Source organism: Carcharhinus amblyrhynchos, chromosome 4 (genome assembly GCF_965287045.1).
Source record: "Carcharhinus amblyrhynchos chromosome 4, sCarAmb.v2.hapA, whole genome shotgun sequence".
NCBI classification, from domain to species: domain Eukaryota; kingdom Metazoa; phylum Chordata; class Chondrichthyes; order Carcharhiniformes; family Carcharhinidae; genus Carcharhinus; species Carcharhinus amblyrhynchos.
The window spans coordinates 115937816-115954519 of record NC_137327.1 but is presented as its reverse complement, the minus strand read 5'-3'; the positions used below and the strand labels follow the sequence as shown (position 1 = coordinate 115954519).

Here is a 16704-nt window from a genome sequence, read left to right as displayed (position 1 = left end):
CACTGCAGTCCGTGTGGTGTAGGTACACCCACAGTGCTGTTTGAGAGGGAACTCCAGGATTTTGATCCTGTGACAGCGAAGGAATGGCCAATATATTTCCAAGTTAGGATGGTGAGTTACTTGGTCTATAGTGGGTAAGTTGTGAGAAGGTATTCTGAGAGACAGGTTAGTCAGACATTTAGAGAGGCAAGGACTGATTAGGGACAGTCAGCATAGCTTTGTGTCAAAAATTTGTGAAACATGATTTTCCAAGGAGGCAACAAAAAGGTAGATGAGGGCAGTCCAGTTGATGTTGTCTACGTGGACATAAACAACAATGCCTTTGACAAGACACTGCATAAGGTTAAATCTCACGGGATCCAGAGTTAGGTAGCCAAATGGATACAAAATTGGCTTGATCACAGAAGACAAAGGGTGGGTATAGAGAGTTTTTCAAACTGGAGATCTGTAATCAGCGGTGTGACTCAGGAATCAGTGCTCAGTCCACTGTTATTTGTCATTTATATTAATCATTTGGATGGGAATTTAAGAGGCATGGTTAGTAAGTTTGCAGGTGACACCAAGATTGGTGGCATAGTGGAGGTTATCTCGGATTGCAACGGGATCTTGATCAATTGGGCCAGTGGGCTGACAAATGGCAGATGGAGTTTAATTTAGATAAATGCGAGGTGATGCATTTTGGTAGATTGAACCAGGGCATGACTTACTCAGTCAGCGGTAGGGCGTTGGGGAGAGAACAAAGAGATCTCGGGGTACAGGTTCATAGCTCCTTGAAAGTGGAGTCACAGGTGGACAGGGTGGTGAAGAGGGCATTGGGTATACTTGGTTTCATTGGTCAGGACATTGAATACAGGAGTTAGGACGGCTTGTTGTAGTTGTACATGACATTGGTAAGGCCACGCTTGGTATACTGTGTACAGCTCTGAGCACCCTATTATAGAAAGGATATTATTAAACTGGAAAGAGCTCAGAAAAGATTTACTAGGATGCTACTGGGACTTGATGGTTTGAATTATAAGGCAAGCTGGATAGATTTGGACTTTTTACCTTGGAGCGTAGGAGGCTTAGGGGTAATCTTAATGAACTCTATAAAAAAGTGAGAGGCATAGATCAATCAACATGTTTTCCCAAAGGCAAGTGAGCCCACAGCTAAAGGACATAGGTTTAAGGTGAGAGGGGAGAGGTACAAAAGGATTCAGAGGGCAATTTTTTGTCCCAGAGGGTGGTGAGTGTCTGAAATAAGCTGCCAGAAGTAGTAGTGGAGGCGGGTACAGTTCTGTCTTTTAAAAAGCGTTCAGACAGTTAACTCGCTAAGATGGGTATAGAAGGATATGGGCTAAATGCGGGCAATTGGGACTAGCTTAGTGGTTAAAAACTGGGGTGCATGGACAAGTTGGGCCAAATTGGGGCAGAGGGGGATTACATGGAAGGGAATTGTCAGATGATGAAGTGAATCCTGGTTATTTAGGAGGAGTTGAGGAGTGGATCCCAGTTTTCCTGGTGGTTTGGTGGTGTGGATCGGTCTTTGGGAGGGTGGATCCTGGTTGTTCCTGGAGTGCAGGAACAAATCCCAGTGTGGGGGCAGGTTGGGGGAGTGGATCCCAGTATGGGGGCTGGTTGGGAGAGTAGATCCCAGCGTGGAGGTGGGTTGGGGGAGTGGATCCCAGTGTGGGGATGGGTTGGGGGAGTGGATCCCAGCGTGGGGGGCGGGTTGGGGGAGTGGATCCCAGCGTGGGGGGCGGGTTGGGGGAGTGGATCCCAGCGTGGGGGGCGGGTTGGGGGAGTGGATCCCAGCGTGGGGGGCGGGTTGGGGGAGTGGATCCCAGCGTGGGGGGTGGGTTGGGGGAGTGGATCCCAGCGTGGGGGGCGGGTTGGGGGAGTGGATCCCAGCGTGGGGGTGGGTTGGGGAGTGGATCCCAGCGTGGGGGATGGGTTGGGGGAGTGAATCCCAGTGTGGGGGCGAGTTGGAGGAGTGGATCCCAGCTTGGGGGGCAGGTTGGGGAAGTGGATCCCAGCGTGGGGGGTGGGTTGAGGGAGTTGATCCCAGTGTGGGGGGCGGTTTGCGAGAATGGATCCCAATGTAGGGGTGGGTTGGGGAATGGATCCCAACATAGGGGCAGGTTGAGGGGTGGATCCCAGTGGGGGTAGGTGGGTTGGGAGTGGATCCCGGGGGGGAAGGCGTGGGTTGGGGGAGTGTGATCCCATGTGAGTAAGTTTCTTTTGGGTGCTGGAGTGGATCCCATTGGATTAAATTGAAGTTGGGGAGTGGATCCCAGGATCCAGATGGTGAATAGGTCCTGGGATTCTGCGAGCGGTACATGGATCCCAGGATCCCGTCATATCGGCAATGGGAGCTGCTCCCTGGAGTTGGGAGAAAGCGGCCCAGGAGACCATGTCTGAGTGTCTGGAGCTTTGGGTCGCAGTGTCCAAGTGTTCGGAGTCCACACTGACCTCTCTCTCTCTCTCTGTCTCAGGTGTGTCCAGAGCCACGCTCCGAGAGTGAAACCTGCGCCAACATCCGTGAGTTCCTGAAGGGCTGCTCTGCACTGCACATCGAGGTCAGTGCCTGACCCCTCCCCATGCCCCTCATCCCCTTGACCTCCCCCCTCATCCCCCAAAACATCACAAACCAAACCCTAAGCACTAAAACACCCAAAAAAACCCAAATAAATTGCCCTAAAACAGTACAATCATAAGATGGAGGAACAGAAATAAGCCCATCAAGTCTAATCTGCCATTCAGTGAGATCATGATTGATATAATCCTCAATTTCACTTTCCTGTCTTATCCCCAAAACCCCTCAATTCCCTTGCTGATTAAAAATCTGGCTGTCTCAGCCTTGAACTTACTTAAACACCCAACCTCTACAGCCCTCTGCAGTAAAGAATTCCTCAGATTCACTATCCTCTGAAAGGAGAAATTTCTTCTCATCTCTGCCTTAAGTGGGTGACCCCCTTACTCTGAGATTAAGCGCTCTGGTCCTAGACTCTCCCACATGGGGAAACAATCTCTCAGCATCTACACTGTCAAACCCCCTGAGAATCTGATATGTCTCAATAAGGTCACCTCTCATTCTTCTAAATTCCATTGAGTACAGGCCCAACGTAACAAAAACAGAAAATGTTGGAAAATCTCAACAGGACTGACAGCACCTGTAGGGAAAGAGTAGAGCCAACGTTTCTAAACCGAATCAGAAAAGATCTCTGATCAGAACTTTCCACACACCTGACGAAGGCACAGCGTTTCCGAAAGCTTGTGGATTTACCATCAAATAAACCTGTTGGACTTTAACCTGGTGTTGTGAGACTTCTTACTGTGTTTACCCCAGTCCAACGCTGGCATCTCCACATCATGATCCCCAGATGCTGTCAGACCTGCTGAGACTTTCCAGCATTTTCCATTTTTGTTTCAGATTCCAGCGTCCACAGTAAATTTTCCCTTTGTCTGAGTACAGGCCCAACCTACTCAGCTTCTCCTCATAAGGAAATCCCTCCCTACCCCAGATCAACCTAATCAACCTCTGGACTGTCTCCAATGTCAGTATATCTTTTGTTAGATAACGGAACCAAAACTGTTCACAGTATTCCAGGTGTGGTCTAATTAGTGTCTTGTATAGTTTTAACAAGACTTCCCTATTTTTATACTCTGTTCTCTTTGAAATAAAAGTCAACACTCTATTTGCCTTCCCTATTACCTGCTGAACTTGCATGCTAGTGTTTTGTCATTTATGCACATGACCCCCAAACTCCTCTGTGCTGCAGCTTTCTGCAGTCTTTCCCTATTTAAATAATGTTCAGCTCCTTTATTCTTCCTACCAAAGTGCATAACTTCACATTCTTCAACATTGTATTCCATCTGCCAAGTTTTTGCGAACTTACTTAATCTGTCTATATCCCGCTGTAGACTCTTGTATCATCCTCATCACTTGCCCTAATTTTGTGTCATCTGCAAACTTGGTAATAATGTAATCACTACCTTCGTCCAAGTCGCTAATACATACTGTAAATAATTGTGGCCCTAGCACTGATCCTTGTGGCAATCAGCTTGTTACAGGTTGCCATTCTGAAAATACCCTTCTTATCCCAACTCTCTTCCAATTCTCTGGGTCTTTTCCAGAAATAAAGTATTACTACCAGTACATCCTTTATTTCTGTCACCACTGCCTTTAGTATCCCATTAGGCCCAGGGGACTTCTCAGTCTTCAAGCCTATTCGTTTCCTTAGTACTTTTTCTCCAGTGATAGCGATTGTATTTGATTCCTCCCCCAGTTTTTCCCCTAGATTATTTTGTATTTTTGAAATGCTGCTTGTGTTGTCTTCTATAAATGTTGATGCAAAATATTTATGTAACTCCTATTGTTATCATTTCCCCAGTCTCATTCTCTGAGGGGCCTGTGTTCACTTTGGCCCTTCTCTTTTTATTTTTAAAGAAGCTCTTACTGTTTCTATATTACTTGCCAGTTTCTTTTCTCTTTATTAGTTTTTGGCCATCTTTTGTTGGTTTTAAATCTTTATCAATCCTCTGGCTTAGCACAAATCTTTGCCACATTGTATGTTTTTTCCTTAAAGTTTAATATTATCCTTAACTTCCTTGGTTAACAATGGGTGATTTATCCCCTTCCTAGAATCCTCCTTCCTCACTGGGGTATATCTTTGTTGTGAGCCATGAATTATTTTGTCTGCCATTACTGATCAACTGTCTTTTCTGCTAAACTAATTTCCCAGTCCATTCCGGCCAACCCTGCCCTCATTCCCTTGTGATAACCGTATTTCAGTTTAGCACAGTAGTTTCTGACTCAGGCTTCACGCTCTCAGTCTGAATGCTAAATTCTATCATGTTATGGTCACTGTTTCCTAGGGGATCTTTTACTCTGAGATTGTTTATTAAACCTGCCATTTTGCACATTGCCACATCCCGAAATAGCCTGATTCTTGGTTGGAGCCAGAACATATTGTTCAAGGAAACTGCCCGACTGCACTCTGTGCTTTGTTCCTCATGGCTACCTCTGCCAATTTCATTTCTCTCTCTCTCTCTCCTTCTCTTCCCCCTCCCAGGCTGCACTGGTTAATATCATCAGAACTGAGGAATGATAGAAATGAATTGGTTTTATGAAAGGTGTTTGGTGTGCAGCTAGTAATGGATAAAATAAGGAAACAAAAGATATGTCCAGACTGAGAGTGAGTGGCTTCATAGCCCCTGTCTAAATGCAAAGTGATGGAATAAAGGAAACAAAGAAGGGAAAATGGGACCTATTAAAATAATCTCTGCCTCCACATAACTATTTATGATTCTAAACTATGGAACTGAATGTTGAACATAGCTGGTTGTAGAATTGAAGGATTAGGTGCTGTTCTTCAAGCTTCATTGGGACCCTGCAGAAGGCCAAGGACAGAGAGGTCAGCATGGGAACAAGATGGAGCAAGGACAACCATGCCATGGGACAGGAAGCTGGGGATTGTGTTTTTGCAGCATGAACAGGAATGATATCCAATCTGTGATTGGCCTGTTCAATCCAGAGGAGACCACATCATCAGCAGCTAATGCAGCGGGCTGAATAGAAAGTAGTACAAGTAAATGAGCGCTTCAGATAGAAAGTGTGTTTGGGGTCTTGGTGAGAAGGGAGGATGTAAAATGGCAGGTGTTGTGTCTCCTGTGCAGTAGGAAGCAGAGGGACTGAGTGAAGAGTGGGCCAGGCTGTTGGGGAGTGAACAGTCCCTTCAGAACGCTGAAAGGGAAGAGCAGGATTTGGTGCTGGCATCATTGCTGGAGGTGTTGGAAAATGACCCATTGACTACAGGCGTAGTGGGGGAGGCAAAGAGAAAACATTTTGTGGTTCTGGGAAGGAGAGGAATGGGTGAGAAGTGACGGAAATAGAATGGACATGGGCATGGATACTGTTCACTCCACTGGGAGGGAAAGCTTTGTTTGAGAAAAACAAGAAATATTGGAAGCATTAGGGTGAGTAGGGAGCAGCTGTTCCCCTTGGTTGAGGGGTCAGTCACGAGTAGGTTTAGGGTGAAGGACAGGAGATTCAGAGGGGATTTGAGAAAACACTTTTTCACTCAGAGGGTGGTGGGAATCTGGAATGCGCTATCTGGGAAGGTAATGGAGGCTGGAAACATAGAAAAACTACAGCACAAACAGGCCCTATGGCCCACAAGTTGTGCCGAACGTGTCCCTACCTACTAGGCTTACCTATAACCCTCTATAGAAATATAGAAAAGTGAAAAGTGAACATAGAAAACCTTACAACCTTTAAAAAATATCTGGATGAACACTTGAAATATCACAACATTCAAGGATATCGGTGGAGTGCTGGAAAATGGGATTAGCATACCTTTAATGGTAGTTATTGTCGATACAGATTCAATGGGCCAAAAGCCTTTTTTGCGCTGTATGACTCTATGATTCCAGCCGCAGTGCCTGTGATCCAGCAATGGTGAAACGGTATTTTCTGGGAGATGAGCCGGCTGTTCAGCCTGATTAATTCATGTTGGTGTTTCTGCTTCAGGGGTACCTCTCCCCAACCCTCTTCAACTCACTCCCCTCAGCACTTTATTTTATATATTTATTCAGCTTCCCCTTAAATGCATCTACACGATTCACCTCAGTCGTCCCACATGGTGGTGAGCTTCATATTCTCACCACTTTCTGCCTGCGCGTTCATCCTCAACTCTCTGATGTTAAATTTGTGGCGCCTGCATTTGGTCTCTCCACACCAGTGTAAATATTTCCCCTAAACCTCTCCTATTGGACTGCTTCCTAATCTTAACCACCTATCTTGGATCACCTCTAGAGATTAGATTCTCTGTTGGCTGAAGATGTGCCTCTGTCCTGGTATCATTCTCCAATGTGTTTTCTAGCATGGAGACCAGAACTGTACAGACTGGATTGAAATGAGTTTGACAGGACTTCCCTGCTTTTGGATTCTGTTCCTCTAGAATTTACTCCCAGGATTCTGTTTTTCTTTTTGAAGTGGATTTATAATGAATCTTTTGTGTTCTTTCAGATTCTCTCTGCCCCTTCTTCACATCAAGATGCACCATCTCATGTACAGAACATTTTCCCCACCCCTGCTTATATCGAGTTTTTAATATCTATTGGTATATAACCACCAGCGTAGAAGTCTGACTATTAAACAACCCTTAACTTTACTAAAGTTCCAGCTTTTTTTGGTTTGATTTATTATTGTCACATGTATTAATGTTCAGTGAAAAGTATTGTTTCTTGCGCAGTGTACAGACAAAGCACACTGTTCAAAGAGAAGAAAAGGAGAGATTGCTGAATGTAGTGTGACAGTCATAGCTAGGGTATAGAGAAAGATCAACATAATGCAAGATAAGTCCATTCAAAAGTCTGACGGCGGCAGGGAAAAAGCTGCTCTTGAGTCGGTTGGTATGTGACCTCAGAATTTTGTATCTTTTTCCTGATGGGACAAAGATTTTCCAAGTCCTTGCAGCTGCTCTGATCAATGCAAGAAGAAAAGCTTCGAAAACATGCCTCACCTTTCGACTTCATGTCAAAGCTGTGAAACAGGGTTTATGCTCATTATGTATTTTGACTCTTTGGCATAAGTTGAATTATTAAAAATTCATTTCTGGGATGTGGGCATTGCTGGCTAGGTCAACATTTATTGTCCATCCCTTAAGAAGGTGGTGGTGAGCTGCCTTCTTGAACCGCTGCACTCCATATGTTGTAGGCGCACCCACAGTGCTATTAGAGAGGGAGTTCCAGGGTTTTGACTAAGCAACAGATAAGGAACAATAAAATATTTCCAAGCCAATAACTGAAAGCAAGCATGTAGGTGCAGCAAGCAGACAGCACAGTGACACAGTAGTTAGCACTGCTGCATCATACCTCCAGATTCTGGGTTCGATTCCCAGCTTTGGTCACCGTCTGTGCGAGCCTGCACTTTTTCCCCGTGTGTGGATTTCCTCCGTGTACACCGGTTTCCTCCCACAGTCTGAATGACGTGTTGGTTAGGCACATTGACTGTACTCAGTGTACCCAAACAAATGCCAGAGTGTGGCAACTGGGGGATTTTCACGGTAACTTCATTGCAGTGTTAATGTAAGCTTGCTTGTGACACTAATGAATAAACTTTCAGTTAGGAAGGCGAATGGTATGTTGGCTTTTGTTGCAAGCAGCCTTGAGTACAGGAACAAGGATGTCTTACTGCAGCTGTACAGGGCCTTTATGAGCTGTTGTGTTTGGAAGGTGGTGTCTAAGGAACCTTGGTGAGATCCTGAGTGCATCTTGTAGATGGTACACAGGGCTGTCACTGTGTTGTCGGTGGTGGAGGTATTGAATGTTTGTGGAAGGGGTAGTGATCAAGCGGGGCTACTTTGCCCCATGGTGTCGAGCCTCTTGAGTGTTGTTGGAGCTGCACCCAATCTAGCAAGTGGGAAGTATTCCCTCACGCTCCTCACTTGTGCCTTGTAGATGGTGGACAGACTTTAGGGTGTCAGGAGGTGAGTTACACGCCACAGGATTCCCAGCCTTTGACCTGCTATTGTAGCTAGTTTTTATCTGGCTATTCCAGTTGAGTTTCTGGTTAATGGTAACCCCCAGGGTGTTAATGGAGTGTTGTAGTGTTTTATAATGGGAGTGTGATATGGAATAATAAAGGGAGTGTTTATACTCTTGCAGTACCTTTTCTCCAATAGTGTCTTTTCCAAGGTTTGAGCTGCCTTAAGAAAGTCGAATTGTTGTAAAGCAACACTCTTTTCTCGCTGGTTTCTTTATCATTTTGATCAGATGGCTGCAGATTTGAATTTTCTGGTTGGCTTCAGGCTGCACGTAACAGTATAAGGTCATTGCACCAACACGGCACATGTTCTATTATTCGAATAACAGTAGTTCACACTGGCTGCCTTCAGTTCCTCCTCTATACATGATAAATAGCTGATTGCAAGATTTAGGACTGCCACTCTTGGTCGATGGGCTGAACAATCTAATCCTCCTTGATTCCTTTCTTCCTAATTGAAATTGCAGCCTGAATTATCAGCATTTATGTAACGCCTCTCATGACCACTGGCCATCCTAAAGACTTTACAACCGATGATGTAGCCACATTTTAATGTAGGAAATGCAGCAGCAACTGGTGGATCAGCAGTGATCCTTGCTGATCACTGACTGATCTTGGGAACAGCAAGATCCCCCTAACAGCAATGCGAATATAACTAGATCATTTGTTTTTGTGAAATTCATTGAGGGGAGAAATACTGACCAGGACATCAGGAAAGTGGAGAGAACTCACATATCCTTCTTTGGAGCAGAGCCATGGGATCTTTCACAGTTATCCAAGATATTAATATCTCAATCAAAAGAGTTACCTCTGACACTGTTGCACACTCTCTGTATAGCACTGAATGTCAACCTAGAATCCTTGTGCTCAAGTCCTGGAGTGGGACTTGGACCCGTAACCTCCTGACTTTGAGGCAAGCGTTACCAATGAGCCACAATTAACCAGTTTGGAAGGAATCAGTTGGAGTGTAAAACGCTGAAACCCATTTCCTGTCCATAACAATCAACTTTTATTTGTAAATAACCTTGTACAGAGCTAATGGATTGTGCTAATTTCAGTTGAGTTATGTGATCTGTTTGTGTTACATTGAGAGGTTTATCACGCACCCTTTGAGAGTTTTTCCTTCTCCCTGTCCCCCTTCCGCCCTCCCCCCTCCCCTCGGTTAAATTCTTTTCACTCGTATGTTAATCCCATCCATCTCTAATTATTCTGTTTGGGTGTCTTTATATTCCCTTCTCCCTGTCTCCTCCAAAGCCAATGTCATCCCTCTCTTGTACCTGAAATCCACACTATATTCCAGCTAGGGATGGACCCTTGTGAGATGCTCTACTCTGTGCTGTTTGGACCCTGGCTCACTTGCTGCTCTTCCACATTGCTTTTTGTACATATTGTTGAGAGGTGCACTTGCTGCTCTTCTACGTTGCTTTTTGCACATATTGTTGAGAGGTTCACCACCAGAAGCACACCTCACTCTCAAAGTCCACTACTGCTCACCTCATAACCACCCTGCCTCTCCCCATTGCTCTGCCTCATCACCTGCTGCCGTACAATATTGCCTCCAATAGTCTAATCAGATCTTTAATAAAATATTTCCAAGTCAGTAACTGAAAGCAAGCATGTAGGTGTAGCAAGCGGACAGCACGGTGACACAGTGGTTAGCACTGCTGCATCATATCTCCAGATTTCAGGTGCTGTACAATATATGTTAGAGAGTGCTCAGCACAAGGTCCCACTCATTTACCAGGTACCATTGTTGCTTGGGTCTGATTGGAACAGCCTGGTTGTTGGAATTTGCTCAGTGGAGATGATGCAAGGCTGTTCGTGTTCTCCTGCATTCAGCTCAATGCTCTGAGACCACGGTGAAGCCACACTCTGTGAATCACATTGAATATCACCAAAAAGTGGAACAGAGTTTTTACTAACTTCAAACTCTCAGTTCCTGGTTTCAGAATAATAAAAGGCAGAATAGTTTGCTAAGTTTGTCAGAGGAATTTCCCTGCAGCCCCTGCTGCTCATTTCTGGCTGGGCAGAGCCTTCCCTGGAGTGGCAGAACAGACAGAGTGACTGTGACCTCAGCACGTCTTAAAACTGTTGGAAAGTAGAAAATGCGGGAGCCAATTTACACACAGCAAGATCCCATAAACAGCAATGTGATAATCCTCTGCTTAGATATTTTGATTAAGTGATAAATATCGGCCAGGACACTGGTGAGAACTCACCATCAGAACCCAATCATCTTTCAAATACTGACCGCATAGCACTCCCTCAGTACTGACCCTCTGAGAGTGCGGCACTCCCTCAGTACTGACCCTCTGACCGTGCAGCACTCCCTCAGTACTGACCCTCTGACAATGTGGCACTTCCTCGTACTGACCCTCTGACAGTGTGGCACTCCCTCAGTACTGACCCTCTGACAGTGCGGCACTCCCTCAGTACTGACCCTCTGACAGTGCGGCGCTCCCTCAGTACTGACCTTCGTAATCCAAGTTGTTGTTAAAATGACCAGAACAAGAGCAAACTGGGGTCATTTGGTATTGTTGATAAAGTCTTCTCCGCTGGGGTTTGGCGGGGTTGGGGTGAGCAGCACTGTTGGCCTGCGAGTAAAATGTTTATTTTATTGGTAATGTAATTGGCTGATTAATATTGCAGTCTTGTAGATTGCAAATATAGTGCTTGTGCAGGATGGATTCTCAGCCTTTAACACACTTAGGAAGATTGTTGATTTATGAATGAAGGGGTTGTAACGCATTTCTAGCAGTGATTTTGTTCTAATGGTGAAAAGTTCTGTATCGATGGTATACCTCAGAGAAGCCAAGAGCGCGAGTGGTACAGCCATTCATGAGGGTGCTTTCTGACCAAACTGAAACAGTGTATCTGGCCAACGAAGGCACAGTGCGAGGGGAGGCGGTGATCTAAACACTGTCTCATATGATTTCAATGGATTACTGCAGCTTTGCTCTCACTGTTTAATCATGTCATCTGATCCCCTCAATTATTCACTCCTGTGTATCTATTATTAATGTCATAATACAGTGTAATTTTAGAGCCCATGAATAAATAGCTTAATTTAGCCAGACCGTGTTAAAGACTGTTTCTGCTCAATCCTTCAGCAGTTTTGAACATTCTTGTCTCTTGGAAGGTGGTGGATTTGAGAATGTTATCTATATTTAGTTTGTCAGCCCAGTGTAGTGCTGAGGGAGTCGTGCATTGTCAGGGTGCAATCTGGAAGTGACATTGAACTGAGTCTCTGTTCTGGGAAATGTTAAAGATCTGTTGAGACTATTGGAGGAAGATCGGAGAATTTTCCTTGTGATTTGGCTCAAGTTTCTTCCTGCCCAAATGAGTGGATACTTTTTCCAGAATGTTCTTGAATCCCCCTTCATTGCAGTGTCCTAGAGGTTTTCAAATTATACCATGATTCTGTGTGTCTGCTCTCTGTATTGATCAGTTTGTCCGTGAAGATTGGGCCCACATTTAGCTCCTGCTAGTTTCAGCCTGTGCTCCATTATTCAGTTATTGTAATTTAAAAATGTCCCAGATTTATCTTTTCTGCATGATTTAAAATCGAACACTTCCTTAATGATTAAAATGTTTCTCTAATCTTTCACCTGAAACTTTAAGAGTAAAGGTTGGTCTAGTGTCTTCTCATCATTGTCTCCAAGTCAGTGTCTCAGAGACCAGAGCTGGACCCAGTACTGGTGGTGTGTTGTGGCAGATGAATGAACTGTGAGTTTCACTCATCCAACTGGATTGTTTAACATCTGTCAGGCTCGCTAATTGATGCCACATATCTGTAGTCATGTTTCAGTTGATTGCCTGTCAGTGTTTGTGAGATGTGTGCTATAAGATGCTGTGCTTTTCCATTGCCACCTTGCCTTCTTCACAATCTTCAGTTTGTTTTGATCCTGTGACATTGTGACGGTGAATTCAGTTCAAATGTACGTCATTGACTGCAAAGTGTTTTGAAAGTTTGTGAGACTGTGGAAGGTGCTATTTAAATGCAGGCCTTTCTCGCCATACTGCCTGGGTTAGGCTGCACTATTGGAGGATTACACCGTAAACACTGGCCGATTGGGTATTTTGTGAGGAAGGAACACACCGATGAAATAGTTAAACCCCAGAACAGGGCTTTTGATTGTGACTGGGAATAATTAATTGAGAATTCCAGGAGAAAGCTACCAATCTCTATAGATATTGTGCATCAGCTAAATTTACCCTGAAATACTTCAATCATGTGTTATCTTCCAAAGGTAGGGGAATCTAAAACTGGAGGGCATTGGTTTAAAGTGAGAGGGGAGAAACACGAAAGTGTCCAGAGGGGTAATTTTTTTCACAGAGGATGGTGAGTGTCTGGAACAAGCTGCCAGAGGTCGTAGTAGAGGCGGGTACAATTTTGTCTCTTAAAAAGCATTTAGATAGTTACATGGGTACGATGGCTATAGAGGGATATGGGCCAAATACGGGCAATTGGGATCAGCTTAGGGGTTTTAAAGAAAAAAAGGCAGCATGGACAGGTTGGGCTGATGGGCCTGTTTCCGTGCTGTAAACCTCTGTGACTGTATCTTTGGTTTCTATATGTAGTTGCACGAAGAATTCTCTTAAGGGCCTGTGGTTTCACAGTGGCGAGCCTCCAGGTGTATTGTAAAGATAAACGGCAGTAGTTTGGAATGTAAACTAGTTCAGTCTCTGCACCTCTACCTTCTGGAGAATATTGGAACCAGAGCACGACTCCACAGATAATGCCTTCTGTTCCAGCAGTTCATACGCAGGGTATAGAGAAGGAATGTGTGTAAATAAGGGATGTGTATGCTTGTGTAGCTCGAGCGTTGACCACATTTGGAAATCCCCATTGGGGATTGTACGATGGGTAACAAACGTGATCCTTTTGCATTTTATCTGTGGTTGTGACCTTTCGTATAACTATTGCTAATAACCAGGGTGAGGTTTTATCTTGGGGCAAAGCATATTCAGAATCGTTTGCTGTGTGTCTGGTGAGCAGTTTATTCAATGACTTCAATTTGCTTGTAACTGTAACAAGCTCATTACATCTTCAAACGTGGGGAAGTATTGAACAGACTGAACTTCCTTCCTCCCAGAGAGAAGACTGAGGAGTGATATGTTGCAGCTCTTTCTAATTGTGAAGGAGTTCACTCAGACAGAAAGACATAGAAACTAGAAGCCAGAGGAGGCCGTTCGGCCCTTCGAGCATGCTCTGCCACTCATTTTGATCATTGATGCCCACCCCCATTTCCCTTGATCCCTTTAGCCCCAATCGAGGGGAGAAGATGTTTTCATCTTGTGGCGGAGAGAGAAAATTAGATATTAATTCAATATTTATTTATTCAATATAAACCCTTGTTTCAAAAAAATCCATTCAACAATTCAGGAGAAACTTCTCCCCTTAGAGAGCAATGAGAATGTGGAACTCACTACCAAAGGGCATGACTGAGGTGAACAATACAGATGTACTTAAGAGGAAGCTGCTTAAATGCAGGACGGAGAAAGGAATAAGGATATATTCACAGGGTGAGATGAAGTAGGGTGGAGGAGGCTTGTGTGCAGGATATCATCTAGCATGGGCCAGCTGGGCTGAACGTTCTCTCTCACTGTGAGTCAATGATCTGCGCTAATCGTTCTTTAGTCACATGTAGTTAAGAACTTGCACCTTTCCAATCCGTGGAACGCTGCAGAGATTTACAATCACTGAATTAGTTTTCAAGTGTAGTCAGTTTCTTTACAGCGAACTGTCATTATCGGTAATGGGATTAATGACCTGATCAAGTGATTCATTGCAATCTTGGCGAAGGAGAAATATTAGCAATGAATTTCACAAAACAGCTATGGGAATTTCTAAATCTACTTTTGGATGCAGAAGGGAGTTCTGTTGCAGGTGTTAGACTGTGCAACGCCCCCTCATATAACCACAATATGATATATATAAATGATTTGGAAGAAGATGTAACTGGTCTGATTAGTAAGTTTGCAGACAACTCAAAAGTTGCTGGAGTTGCAGATAGTGATGAATGTTGTCAGAGAATATAGCAGATATAGATAGGCTGGAAAATTGAGTAGAGAAATGGCAGATAGAATTTAATCCAGATAATTGCGAAGTGATGGATTTTGGTAGGTCTAATGTAGGGGGAGCTATACAATAAATGGCAGAATCATCAGGAGTGTAGACACACAGAGGGATCTGGGTGTGCAAGACCACAGATCCTTCAAGGTGGGAACATAGCTGGCAAAGCTGGTGAAGAAGACATATGGCATACTTGTCTTTATTGGACAGGGCATAGGGTATAAAAGATGGCATATGATGGATGTTGCAGTTACATAGAATGTTGGTTGGGCCACATTTGGAATATTGCGTCCAGTTCTGGTTGCCACACTACCAGAAGACGTGGAGGCTTTGGAGAGAGTGCAGGAAAGGTTTACCAGGATATTGCCTGGTCTGAGCTATGAGGTGAGATTGTTGTTCCCTCTGGAAAGATGGAGGTTGAGGGGCAACCTAATAAAAGTTTATAAAATTACGAAGGGCATAGGGTGAACAGTTGGAAGTTTTTTGCCAAGTTGGAAATGACAAACACAAGGGCTCACAAGTTCAAGGTGAGGTGGGGGGCAACGTTCAATACAGATATGCGGGGGTGTTTTTTACACATAGGGTTGTGGGGGCTAGAATGTATTACCAAGCAAGGTGGTTGACACAGACACGCTAGGATCATTTAAGACTTATCTAGATAGCCACATGAACAGACTGGGAATAGAGGGATACAAACGGATGGTTTAGTTAGGAATACATGATCGGTGCAGGCTTGGAGGGCCAAAGGGCCTGTTCCTGTGCTGTATTGTTCTTTGTTCTCAGTACTGACCCTCTGACAGTGCACCACTCTGTCAGCGCTGTGCTGGGGTATCAGTCTATTTTGTACTCGATTCCCTGAAGTGGGACTTGAACCCATAAGCCCCCTGACCTGGAAGCATGGATTTCACTGTCTGATGCATGACTGACGTCCAATGAAGGTTTTGTATCTCAAGCTTATTTGTTCTTGAACCTCTTTGTTCAGGTGCCTCCTCACTTTGACATAAAGCAGCAGACAATCGCACCTGACCAATCTGCAATGGGGGCGAGTGAAGAGAACAGCAGCCCATTTTTTGCTTGCTTCACTCTGACCTCAAATTAACCCCAGACTGCTTCCAAGCAGTGGAAATAAAGAATTGCCCAAGTTTAGAAATTACCACCTTCCCCCCCCCCGCCCCCAAGCAATATCAGTTAGCCTACCAAGTGACCTCAGACTGTTCACACTTTGACAACTGGCTTTGTAAAAGCTACGCCCAATAGAAGAGTTGGAGCTAATGGGTTGATTAATCTTGCAGTGGCTTTTGAGGGTAATGGTAACACCTCAGTGAAGTCTTATGATTGACTTCCAAACAGAATATTTTGAATGTATCACAGTTGGCAAATAGTTTAAAAGAATGTAGTTTGGATGTGAATTTGGAAGAGTCATTGTTTGAGCTATCATGTTGTGTTGTAGAGTATTGGGCAGATGTTTGAGTTTGAACTGCTGGTATGATGATACTGGGCCTTTAAGAAATGTATTTCAATCATGTTTCTCTGCAGGATGTTTCGTCAGCACTATGTTGTCAGTGGCTGGTGTCATTTATTGTTACTGAAGCAGTATAATTGATACCATGTTGATTTTAATCTGAAATACTGCGGTGTTCTGTGGTTTTAATGGTCCCCTGGGATTGCTGAGTGGATCTTGATGGGATGATTGACAGGTCATATTATGTGTTTGAAGACAGCTATTTTTCACAGAGCATTCTAGTTTTTAGTTTCAGTTTTTTTAGAAGCTGCTTGAAGCTGAGAGAAACAGCAATGCTTTTTCTCCCTCCCGCTGGAGTTTTTGCTGTTTAAATGTTGCTGTGTTAGAAGCTACCAGGACAGAGAACAGCTATCTTGACTGTTTTGAGGATATACCCTTCTCTGGAAACTGCTGGCCTGGATTTCTGTCCCTTGGTATTACAAAGCTACAAATCCAGCATCATGTAAACATATTTGTGTTTGTGCTGAGAGAGAAGATGGATGTTTATATGTGGGATGTTGCTTTTACATGGAACAACAGAGATAGCTAGATGTTAGGAGTTATACTGTGTCATGTTTAAGTCTTGTAATTGGTAAAAGT

At 44.2% G+C, this 16704-nt stretch overlaps 1 protein-coding gene across 4 annotated transcripts in view; it reads left to right on the top strand.

Moving 5' to 3' along the window:
• Positions 1 to 16704, top strand: part of arhgef6 (Rac/Cdc42 guanine nucleotide exchange factor (GEF) 6) — a 149599-nt gene that overhangs the window by 19515 nt on the left and 113380 nt on the right. For all 4 annotated transcript variants that reach the window (XM_080187785.1, XM_080187784.1, XM_080187783.1 and 1 more), the window contains exon 2: positions 2475 to 2558. In XM_080187785.1, coding sequence (XP_080043911.1) covers positions 2475 to 2558 — 84 coding nt within the window. The remainder of the gene's footprint in view (positions 1 to 2474; positions 2559 to 16704) is intronic.